Genomic DNA, 12,519 nt, shown 5'->3' on the forward strand with positions numbered 1-12,519 from the left:
CCAGAGGACACTGTTCTAAGCTCTGCATGCAGTAATGCAAGAAGCCAGTCCATCTCTTGATCTTCTTAGGTCCATATGTCAACTGACATTCCCTTTGGCTTATACAACTTTGAGTTTTGTTTTTGTCACTTGTAACAAGCAAAATAAACTTTAACACATTGCACATTATTCCATAATATTGAACCATCATCATTTATTCAAAAATTTGAGTAACAGTTATATTGTTTTCTTTTTCTTTTGCCACTATAAACAATGCAGCAACAATTGTCTTTGTATTAATGGCACTTAAACTACTAAGGGGCAGGAGCATAAGTATATGGGAGCAAAGAGCAAGAAAGATTAGAAACTAAATAAGGTCAAAATTAAGGAGCCCCTTGCATGCCTGATTAAAGAACGTGGGCTTTATATGGGGAGTCAACGGCGCGATTTAACACATTGAGAGAGACAAGGTTGGCTTTGTACTGGAAACCTCCTCCAGGAGCAATATTAAGATGGACTGGGAGTAGTTATCTGGAGATTAGGGAGCAGGAGGATAACGCTACATTAGTACAGGTAAGAGCTACTAAGAAAGTCTCAATGATGGCAGTGGGGGAAACACGGTTTCAAAATACGCTTGTGAGGTACAGAAAATCTGTATTAAACCATTAAGAGCCGACTTTAAAAAAACAAAAATTGAAAACCCATACCTAAGTACAACTCCTGATGAAGGAATAGCACTAGGTAGTCATTCTGAATCACAAGACTGCTTGTCGAGGGCATGTTCTTGACTTAGAGGCAACCAGAAATCTCCTGGCTGACCAGCACCTATAGCACTAACTGTTTTGCCAGAGGTATTTTTTCACCTGAACCACAATCTCTTTCTGGAATTTGAAGTGTGCAGTACTCAGGTAATAAAGGAGTTATTAGCTGGGGTTAAGACTGAAAGGATCCATAAGAAGGAAAATCTTGATGGAGAGTTGAACATGAAGCCAAGAGAGAGTCAAAGAACCTAACGGACAGCCAGTTCTGTCTACACCCGGGCAGGATATGCTTTAATTCATGTCTTTCCTGAGGCCTGTCTTCTTGAGGGAACGGCTTCTTTGCAATAAGAAAGGCCTAACTAAAATAACTGATTTGTTATGATCTCATTCCCAAAACCAAAACTTGGTAATAGATAATGAGGAAGATGAAAGAGGAAAGAATTTTAAATGATTAGGGTTTCTAGAGTGGGAAGAGATGGTGATGCTACTGACAAAGAAAATATGGTGTGAAGAAGTTGATTTGAATACACACTGAATTAAGTTTTGGGCATTGTAATCTGAAATGCCTGTGGACAATCTGTAGGGAGATTGAAATCCACAGCTCGAAAGACATTAACTGATACATTGTAGTCTAAGTCACAGAAACACAGGAATATCAAAAGAGAAGTCAAATCTAAGTTTTCTTTGACAAAGTTATCTGTGCAGACCTAAGGCCCTCACTATCTTCTGGACTTGCACAGTAGAGTAACAGGGCCTTTCTCTGCTGAGCCACGGTGCGCTCTTCCCTCCGGGAGTTAAGGCTTTACACCAGGTGAAAATGCATGCCAGGAAGGGTTCTAGTAAGTCTAAGTAAGAAACTGAAAGGACTGAAAATCTAAAATTGGCAGTGGTCGTATCAAAAACCAAAAAATAAAAGATAAGGAAAACTTCAAACATTCTGTACAGAATTTTATAGGTCACAAAACACTTCATGGGACAGGTAGATAGCATAGTTTTTTGTAAGCACACCCCACCCCCACCCCTTTTTTAATGTATGAAGAAACACATACAGAAAAATTAACTTGTCTAGGCTTACACAGCTAATAAGCAGTAGAGCTGGGAATCTTCAGCACTCTCAGAGATAGGTTTCCTGGACATCCCACTGATTAATCCCAGAGGGTGTATGCATCAGGCCCATCCTACTTTCATTTGGCCTTCCCAGATCATCACCGAGAAGGAACATAATCTTAATAGTTTCCAATTCTGAAGAAAACAACCTGCTTTGAGGTTTCCAAGAAAGCTTTACTTATAAACGAATAAGACTCTAAAGGGGAAGAAGGACACACATCTACTTACCTCTCTCACTAATGTTTCACTTGTCATTACTTAGTTAAATTAGGGAAAGTCAAAATACACTGGCTATATTAAAGATTAAGGTTGGAATATAAATATGGTTCATCTCAAAAATTACCTTAGGCAACTTAGAAATAGCGACTGAGAAAAATTTGGAGAGAAGACTTTCATGGGAAGGTGAAGAACTGTTACTCAGAGTTGTTAAAAAGGAAAGCTAAGGGTATGATACCATAACACCCCAGTTGTTGGGACTTCTTAGTCTCAATGCTATCTGAAGTGTCTAATTGAATGGGTTTCCCATCTTCCATCTTCCTTTCTTCACGCCTTTCCCATTATTTCTCAACCCCCATTTGTTTTCTACACATGCCAAGTTTTTGCCACTCTACTTAATAGTAGGCTATTAAGTCTACTGGCGTAATTCCTCAATTTATGTTAAAATCAGGAACTCAGAAAAACTGATTCCTACAGCTAGTGAACAGCAAAAGTAAGACTAAACAGTCCTTGAGATTCCAAAGCCAGTGGTCTCTCTATCGTATCACACTGTCTCTAAGGTTCAGCTAGCCAAGAGTTTGTCACAGTAAATGGGAAGAAGTAAAACTAATCAAATCATGTCACTGATGAGTTCTCAAAAGGGAGGTGAAATGAAGCACTAAGAAAAAAACAATGGAAGGGAAGCAGTGCAAGCATCATACCTATTGCTAAGGAGGAGCTCACAGCATTACCATAAAAGCTTCCTAGAAACCAGCCTAAACTGAAGACAGCATGAATAAACACAATCCATTTTCCAGGCTGTTACCTCCTACCCCATCTTTATAGAAATCTCCCACAGCTTCTCTGAATTATTTGTCAAATCACCCTGATGCTGTCTTATAGAACATATCACCAAAAGTGCTCAGACACAGATGCTTAAAGTTTCATTTCTGCTAAAAAAAAAAAGTTTCCAATTATCATGTTGTGGATATTATTTAATCAGAATATACTTGAAAACAAAAGATTCTTTGTAATTTTTTATATCTTGCTAATTAATCTATTGTAGGTAGTATTAAAAAACTGATGTAGGAAAGAGAAGCCAATACAAAATAGATAGTATGAAAAGCAATTTCTAATATACTGAGCATTATTTCTGGCCCAGATAACTATTTACCACCCAGCCATATTCCCCCAGGTAAATTTTTTTTCAATTCTTGTCAAGTCAAATGGGAAAACCCAAACTTGCTGACATGCTCACACGCTCTCTCTCTACTTTTGCTAGCATTTTAAAAATTTTGTTAAGAGAAACTACAACATAGTATTTCTTACCTCCGCGCAACATAATAAAATATAGGATTCCCAGCTTTGGAAGTCCCAGCTTGGTAGAAAATACTTAATGTTTTCAATGCCTTGAACTCTTCTTTTTCATGGACTTGGTGCCTGCAAAAGAACAAAGTAGTCATAGGCTTCATATTGTCCATTGAGTACTTACAAAAAGCTACAGTTGGACCAATGATAAAATGTGCAAAATAACAAAATATTCAGAGAGGTAGATAGTATGTCCTTCTCCCTCTCCTTGAAGGGCAATTTGGCAACAGGTAACAAAATGTTTAAGGTGTCACTCTTTGAACCATACAGAGTGGTTCTTAGGGTTATCCTAACAAAACTAGTGGACATTAGTATACTAGTGGGTATTAACTGTAGAATTGTTTTTAACCATGGTATTTTTTTTCTAGACAGAAGTTTTTGAGTAACTTACTGGTTTTTAAGAGTTCAGTTTCTCCACCACTCTCATGAATGGTATCAGTATCTTTTTCCAGATGGTTACTCAGATGTACTACCACTGCTTCTTAATAGTCCATTCTAATCTCCCTGATTCTGAATACCACTTTTATCATATATTAAGTTCCCACCCGGGTGGTGTGGCTCAGTTGATTGGAGCATTGTCCCATAAACCAAAAGGTTGAGGGTTTGATTCCCAGTCAGGGCATGTGCCTAGGCTGGAGGTTTATCCTGATCCAGGTGTGGGCATGTGCAACCTCCAGTCCCTACACATATAATCCCCAGTCTGGGTGTGTATGGGAGGCAAGAGTCCCCGGTTTGGGAGTGTAAGGGAGGCAACCAATCAACGCTTCTCTCTCATATCAATATTTCTCTCTCTCTCTCTCTAAAAGCAATGGGAAAAAAAAATGTTCTTGGGTGAGGATAAAAAAATTTAATTCCCATATGTATTTATTTTTTTTAAAAAAGCATGACTTAATTTTTATACATTCTGCTCAACACTCAGTGTGTGTCTTTAACGTAAAAGACTTCATTCATTTACCAACCTTGGAAAATTCTCATCTCTTGTCTCTTCACTATTTTAATGTTAACCTCTTCTCTCTAAACTCTATTTCTGAAACATCTACTAGACACATTGGACCTTCTCATTTTATCATCTGCATTGTTAACCTCTTTCATATTTTCCATTTTTTGATCTATTTGTCCTGATTGTATGCTAGCTAATTTGCTCAGAAATTATCTTCCAGCTATGAATTTTAAAAATATTTTCCTTTTACCTAAAATTTCTACGTATCTTGTATCTGGGGAGGTGAGGGGGAGGCGAAATTATATTATCTCAGTCTGTCATGTTATTAATATTAAACAAATGTTGGTACCAAGTCAGCATTTGTTTAATGTTAATGGAAACAACGTAGATGTCATTTGATAAGGGCACTAGGTACATATGTATAAGTGATTGGGAGGCTACTTGCCAAATGTTAATTGAATTAGCTCCAAGAGACAAAATAACAGAATTTTAAAATTTTTCTTTAGATTTGCTTTGAATAATTTAATTTTTATTTTTATTTATTTTATTTTATTTATTTTATTTTTAAAATTATAAAGCGCCCTTCATTTTTTAAAAAAATAAAAAGGGCTTTAAAGAGCATTAATGGGAATTTAGAAGAGAGTAAAAATAACACCTAAAGTTTATTAAATATTTTATATATATATACCAGATACTGTTTTAAGTATCTCACACATATTAGATCATTTAGTCTTCAAAAATACAGAAGATTGTTTTGCAAGGAAGATAGGGTCTTAGGGAAAAGAAGCAGTAAAGGGGTTCCCTTAGAAAAATGGCTAGGATATCCTCAGTAATGTTGAATAAAAAAAGAGTTTTATATTATGTAATTTTCAATAAGGTAATATGAAAGTTTTGTACGGAAAATATTTCTTTAATTAATAGTAATAAATGTTCGCTACACTGAGAAAAATGAGCTAAAAGAAAACATTAAGCTGGAAAGGAGATTGACATATTCATACACGTTTTAACAATATCAAAGAATTAGAGTCATGTGTACAGAACTATGATCTATAGTAGTTCCCTGTTATTCCCCTGGTATATATTCCAAAACCCTCAGTGAATGTCTGAAAGCACAAATAATAACAAACCCTACATATGCTATGTTTTTTCTTACACACACATACCTGTAAAAAAGTTTAATTTATAAATTAGGCACAGTAAGAGATTAACAACAACTAATAATAAAACAGAACAATTATAAACATATATTATAATAAAAGTCATGTGAATGGCTTTGTGTTCATTGGAAGTAAAATAAGGGTCACTTGAATACAAGCACTGCGATACTACAACAATCAATCTGATAATGGATACGGCTACTAAGTGACTGATAGATAGGTGGCGTATACAGCGTGCATACACCGGACAAAGGGACGATTCGCTTCTCAGGCAGGACAGAGCAGGATGACACAAGATGCCATCACGCTACCCAGAACAGCGCATAATTTAAAACTGATGAATTGTTCATTTCTGGAATATTTCATACACTATTTTCAGACTGCGTTTTACCATAGGTAATTGAAACTGTGGAAAGCTAAACTGTGGATAAGGGGGAACTACTGTATATGTAATATGATTAATAACAGGCACAATGCAAGGCACATTATATGCAAATGTTTAATGTGAATTAACTTCTGAATATCAGATTCTGCTTTTTTCTTTCTGCTTCTGGCACATAATATGAACAAAACACTTAACCCACACTCACTATGAAGCACACACTTGAGGACTTAGTGTAAAGTACTATGAAAGGATTCAGGACAGCCTTCATTACAAGGTCATGGAAGTGAACATCTAACAAGAAGCATCTCTTAGCTCACAAACAAAGTCCCTCTAAATGATATTCAAAACAAATGTCCACAGAAATTTTATAGCAATATTGAAGTATACTAATTTTCTGAGCCTCAATCTTAAATACCATTAACTTTTAGGAAGGTTCTGAAAAATGTTACAGTGTGGTATGAAGAGCACAGCACTTACAACCAAAGAACCTATGAATTAGATGTGCAGTCTTGGGCAAAGTAGTTATACTCTTTGACCTATGTTTTTTCTTTTTTTAAAAAAAATACTTCAATTACAGTTTACATTCAATATTATTCTGTGTTAGTTTCAGGTGTATAGCATAGTGGCTAGAAAATCATATACTTTTCAAAGTGTCCCCTCAATATTTCAAGTACTCACCTGCCCCATAAATAGTTACTACAAAATTATTGTATTTTTCTTTAACTATAATATGAAAATGTTATCGATACTCCCTTATAAGAATTAATGCGAAAACACTTCAAAACAATATGACAAAGTACTATTCAATGAGATAGTATTACTTTTATATAAGCAAATCAATTATAAAACAAAGCATATTTCAACAATATAAAAGGTAAGGAAAATTTAAATCCCCAAACATGGCAACGTGGTTATTAGGCACATCCTTCCTGATAATTCTCTATCAAAAATTGAAGCATATCAAACAACTCGTGTATTAGTAAACCTTGTACATCAACCCAAAAGAAAGCAATCAAGGTGGTACTTTACCTAGTCATAAATTCCTCAAACTTTGAACTGGTAAGATTGAGACTGGACCAATGTGTATCTGCCACAGGTTTGTGCTCTGGAGGACCCAGGTACGCAAGAAGTGTTGCCATCTTATCAAAAGGTCGTCTTCCAACAGCTTTGTGATCCCTAGATATAGGAAACTACTTAGAAAAGAGTAACAAGTACACATTTCTTTAGATTGCCATTCATTGCTTTTCATTTTACTCTGAGCTGGAGGTTTCTACTGATCTGTGAAAGATATGAGGGGATATAAGTATACACTGAGAAATCTTAGAAATATGACCACTCCCTAAACTACAAAATTTACATTAACAATTCTTTTTTTCCCAGTATTCTTAATCCATTACCATTAAATGGGCAATAAGTAAGTAAAAATAAACTTCTAATGTTCTTCTTCTAAGTATAAAAATAATCCATTGTGAGAAACTATTATTTAAGAATTAGACATATTATCCCTGATATCATATTTCTGCTTAACCAGGCTAAATATGGATTTTAAATAACTATCAAATATTTAAAACTATGTAAGAATAACAATGCTATTTCCCAAAGATCATACTGGCAAAAAATATGAAGTTTTCTAATGCCAAACTTTGGTGAGAACATGTCAAGAGGTATTCTCACATGCTGCTGGTCAAAGTGTAAACGAGCATGCGCTCTTTGACAACCACTGTGGCGGTAGCTGGTCAAGCTGGGACGCTGTACGCCCCAGAGAGCAGCAGTTACACATCTAGGCAATACACAAGGAGACAAGTATGGTATTATTTATTACATCACTATTTAAAACAGTGAAAAACAGAAAACAAACCTAAGTATCTGTTAATTAGGAAATACAAAATTAAACTGTAATATAGTCACTCAATGAAATAGTAACATAAGTTAAATAAATATCTCCAATAGAATATTGTGTGGGGAGACTATATTCAATATATCAGTTTTATACAATTTAAAAACATACACAACTATATTATATATACCTGTAATTTTCTTATTTTGTCGATTTTATAAAGAAGTACTATCTTTTCCCCCCAAGAAATAAAATGTTAATGCTATATTCAAAGATCTGAATATAGCAAAATAAATGTTAAAGCTAGGTGGTAGACATGGATCTCTGTTATATTACGTTTGATACTTTTTGTATGTTTAAAACATACATATTTTTAAAATGAATTTTTAAAATTTTCTCTAGCATCAAACTAAATGAATATGTATGTGAATTAAGAGAAACAAATGTTTGTATTTAAAAGTTCCACAGTTTATTTTAAGTGTCACACAGATAAAGCATCTTCTTTTTTCTATTTTGGGGCATGTATCAGTCATGTCCTTGTCTACTTCAATCCATTAACAATTCACAAAGGATTAAAATGCTCTCTCTCCTAATTAGTTCTTAGGTAGTCTTATTTCATGGTCTTTTACCTTTTCCATGAATGAGCAAACTATTTTTACTGGCATTTAAAAAACAATCTAGACTTATTTTACCTTTGTGAGAGAACTCCTCATACACAGGACCTTGGGCCCTTTATAAACACACATAACTAGAAAGGACAGCAAGTAATTCAAGTTACAAAAGACTAACTAAAACAACTAAGGAAACAACTCCCAAGTAAATAATTTTCAGTTATTGAGTATTTTCTATATAAAGCATATACTTAGAGTATCACAAATGGGATTGTTACAGAATTAAAACATTGGTAGTGTTTTAATTATTAAATTCCTAAGAATTAGCTACTCTTCAGATATATATGCCAATATTCATTTCATCTTCTAGTAAATTTAAATTTCTGTCTTGTTGCACGTAATGTGTTATAGTTTGCAAACCAAAAAAACCAAAGGGCTAATTTGTGATTTCCTAACTTAACATTTAAAAAAAGAAAAGTCTGTAGCACCCAGGAAGGCTTGATGACCATTCAACGACTTAGGTTTTTGCCTACATGTTTTTAGAAAGAGTCTACATTTCTACATTTCTTTTTCCAAACCATAATTCTTATTCTAAAAACATGTAAAAAGCTTTATTCATAACCAATAACTTTATTAATATACATGTACACTGACTTTCAATACGCCTATGGCTGGAAAATCTTACCTGTTGCTGGAAAGATACTGGCCAATTTTCTCTTGATTGTTCCAGAGCAGACGATGTAAAGCAAGCACATTGCCATCACTGATGAAGGAAAGACTATGATTCACTGCATCACTTGTAGGACAATCAGATGCTATATCAAGGAAAAACCTTTGAAAATATAAAACCATTAGAATTTTAAAAACCAGATATACTCATATCTATGTTTGAATTAAATTTATATAAAGTAACTTTGTGAAATAACTGAGATTACAAACATGGAGGGCTTATTCACACATGTGACTGTCATTAAACAAGAAAAGAAAGGACAAGGAGAAATTTGGTTTTCCATTTCTGATACCTGGCTGCAACCTCACAGTGGGCTCTGAAGTCAGACAAAGAAACAAATTTAGATGGATGAGGTTGTGGAGAGAAGCCAGTCACTTACAGATAAGGAAGTGGAGGCTGAGACAACTCAAAAGATCTCTCCATAGTTCTATCTCCTGTTAGGTCAGAGCCAGGATCAGAGCCTTGCCTCTCTTAACTTTCTATGAAGAGTCAATCGGCTAGACTACGAATCCCGTTGACATTCACTCTTTCTCCAATATTGTTTGCAGTTGAACAATGTACCTTTTAAACTCCAATTACAGAAAAATTGACATAAATAATAATAAAAAACTGAAAGAGTTGCACAATTTAGCTGAGACTATGAGTCTTATCAATTAGATTCACACTGTAGGAAAGGCAGAATTCAGGACATTAATTTACATTTATAAAACATTTTCTCATAAATTATTTCATTTGTTTCTCTAAAATCAACTCAGGCAAATATAATACAATCCCTAGTTTACAGAAAAACTAACTTAAAGACACAGAAAGCAACTATTTTATGACAGAAACCTTTAAGACCTTAAGTTTTTTAAAATTGTAAGAGTTCAACAGTTGTCCAGTTACTCATGAACAAAATTGTATACATCTGTATTACTTGGTTTCAAGAGTAACATTTTAATTCAGACACACTTCTAAACTGAAGTATCAAAAATACTCTAACATCAAAAAAATTGTGACTTTACACTGATATGGATTATATGTATCATTTTTGTTCTAGTTTTTACTAAAAGGAATCTTTTCCTACTTTCTCTGTTCCATATTGTAGCAATCTTAAATCCTTTATTTCAGTAATACATGAAAAATCCCTCTGGGTTTTGAAATACGGAAATCACTACCAGATTATAAAGAATATGGATTTACTTCATTACTACCTTTTATAGCAAAATAATATTTACTATATTCTTGACCTAAAGAGGGAAAAGAAAAAACCTACACAGAAACTTCATGTACACTAAGTGAAAGTGAAAATATTTTATTCAAACAGCCATCAACTAAGTGGCAGGCTGCTCACCTTCTTGCTGCATCGAAGTTGCTTTTCACAAAATCATTAAAAGGCCGCATATGTTCTTCTTTTGTAAAGAGAACATGATTGGCAATACTCTGAAGTATCTGGACAATAAAACAAGGTAATAAAAAATCAGATTGTTTATTGTATGAAGTTTACACATCTCTATGTTTATTAAAAAACATACATTTTAATCAATATAATTGATGCAATTACTCCTCATTCTATAAACACTAGAAGTTGTTTCTATTCTTTCCCAAATATTATTATTATAGATACACGCAAATATATAAAAATGCATATTAAAAAATTTTAATTTTTTTTAAACAAAATAATCATATGGTACACATTTTGGTCTCCATTTCAGAATTTCCAGTATGATTACATAGAAAACTATCTTAAAAAGACATTTTCTAAAATATTTTCTCATGATAAGACAACCCTGGTATCAGTCTAATGAATTCCTTTGTAATGGAGACAAAAATAAAACAAAGGCATATAAGTGAAAACTAATAAGGCATTTCCAAATTAAACTCAAGAGGAGCACAGTGAATATGAAACACTTAAGTTTTAATTGAAAGAAAGTTTAAAACATATTATCAAAGTAATTCTTCACCTTTGACATTAACTTCAAGCCTCTTTCGATTCTAGGTGGTGGCTTTTTATCTAAAATCCCTGCTTCATATGGTGAGACAATGGCAGGATTGATAAATCTGAGGAACATGGCACTTCCTACTGCACCGATGCTGTTCTGAGGAAAACGCTGGCTAACCACCTAAAAACAAGGAGTTGAGAATTGAGTATATGGTTGAATTAAAACAAGCAAATGGGAAGAAAGAACTTGAAGGTCAAACTTTGCACAAAAGCTCTGACTAGACCAATCCTCGTGAGCAACACTTTTCTATTTTTTCCCACTCCAAAAACATCAGTACAGTTCATCCTCAATTTTGCCTCCCATCATTTTAAAACACAATACAGATATCTAAGGGAAAAAAAAATCTCATGAATGAGTTGTATAGAAGAGACCCCAAAAAAGACCTTAATTTTATTATTATTGTTTATGCTGAAGATTTGATGAGTAACAAAAGCAGACCAAATTTTCACACAAAGATTATCATATTTTACTAAGATTACCAGACATGAGAGTACGATCAACTCATAAGATGTAGCTAAGTTTTCAACAGCATACCCCTAAATGTCTAATACCTAATAGTAAATACTTACATTTTGGTGTGTACCAGGTACAATTAAATTTCTTGAGCAAAATGCTTTCCATGTACAAAACAAAACTTACTCGTTTTCTTAGATTCCTATCGAGAGAAAAAACTTACTTACAAGTAACATTATATTGCCAGTTTCTTTTCTTCATCAGAATGCTTTATAATATAAGGACCTACTTATTATTTAAACCATGGAAGAATGGGAATTTTTGGGACCTAAAAGGAAAAAGGATCTCTCCAACTGAAAAGAGAACCCCTATGTGAACCTCAGTTTATAATTCTGTCAAATATATACATAAAAAAGTTAAGGACTCAAGAAATAGTTGTCCACTGTGAAAAACAATGTGAGTCCAATACTTAAAATGAATTTATTTTCTCTTGATAAAAAACATCCTACTTTGAAGGTAAAGGAATAAATGAGATGGGGGTAAGTGTTAATGGAGCTGGCAGAGTTCCCATCTCTTCCTAATACCTCTTGCTTTAAGTTAACCTGAAAATTATTTTGAAATTTACATTTTTTACAGGTAATACACACGCATTTATTCTCAAAAGAACACTTATGTATCATTTTAATTTCCACAACTTTTCTTGCTTAGTGTGGCTAACTGCTGCGGAAAGCAGCGGTGGCTGTAATGGCGGCGTCAGCACTGCGCTCGGTGTCCGGGATTCCAGGGATAAGCCTGCATTTCAGAGGGTACTGGGGGAAATGAGCGAATGGGATTTAGGTGCGGAATCTCACGGAACTCTAGTTTTCTCCAAACACCCCAAAGAAGTAGTACATCTTCTCATGAATTCACACGTCTCACCAAATCTAGATTAACTCTGGAGAGAATTAGGATAATTTCATTTCATTCTATTACCTTTGGTGCTTCATGCGGTATACATTTTAAATGTGTTCTTAT

At 34.0% G+C, this 12,519-nt stretch overlaps 1 protein-coding gene across 3 annotated transcripts in view; it reads right to left on the bottom strand.

Annotated features, from left to right (window-relative positions):
• Window positions 1-12,519, bottom strand: part of NF1 (neurofibromin 1) — a 245,812-nt gene that overhangs the window by 86,554 nt on the left and 146,739 nt on the right. For all 3 annotated transcript variants that reach the window (XM_054573167.1, XM_054573165.1, XM_054573164.1), the window contains 5 exons: window positions 11,014-11,172; window positions 10,404-10,501; window positions 9,026-9,172; window positions 6,922-7,068; window positions 3,372-3,482 (listed from right to left, as the gene is read on the bottom strand). In XM_054573167.1, coding sequence (XP_054429142.1) covers window positions 3,372-3,482; window positions 6,922-7,068; window positions 9,026-9,172; window positions 10,404-10,501; window positions 11,014-11,172 — 662 coding nt within the window. The remainder of the gene's footprint in view (window positions 1-3,371; window positions 3,483-6,921; window positions 7,069-9,025; window positions 9,173-10,403; window positions 10,502-11,013; window positions 11,173-12,519) is intronic.

The sequence above is a fragment of the Pteronotus mesoamericanus genome, unplaced genomic scaffold (assembly GCF_021234165.1).
Source record: "Pteronotus mesoamericanus isolate MK-2021 breed Mesoamerican mustached bat unplaced genomic scaffold, CSHL_Meso_final contig_246, whole genome shotgun sequence".
Lineage (NCBI taxonomy): Eukaryota > Metazoa > Chordata > Mammalia > Chiroptera > Mormoopidae > Pteronotus > Pteronotus mesoamericanus.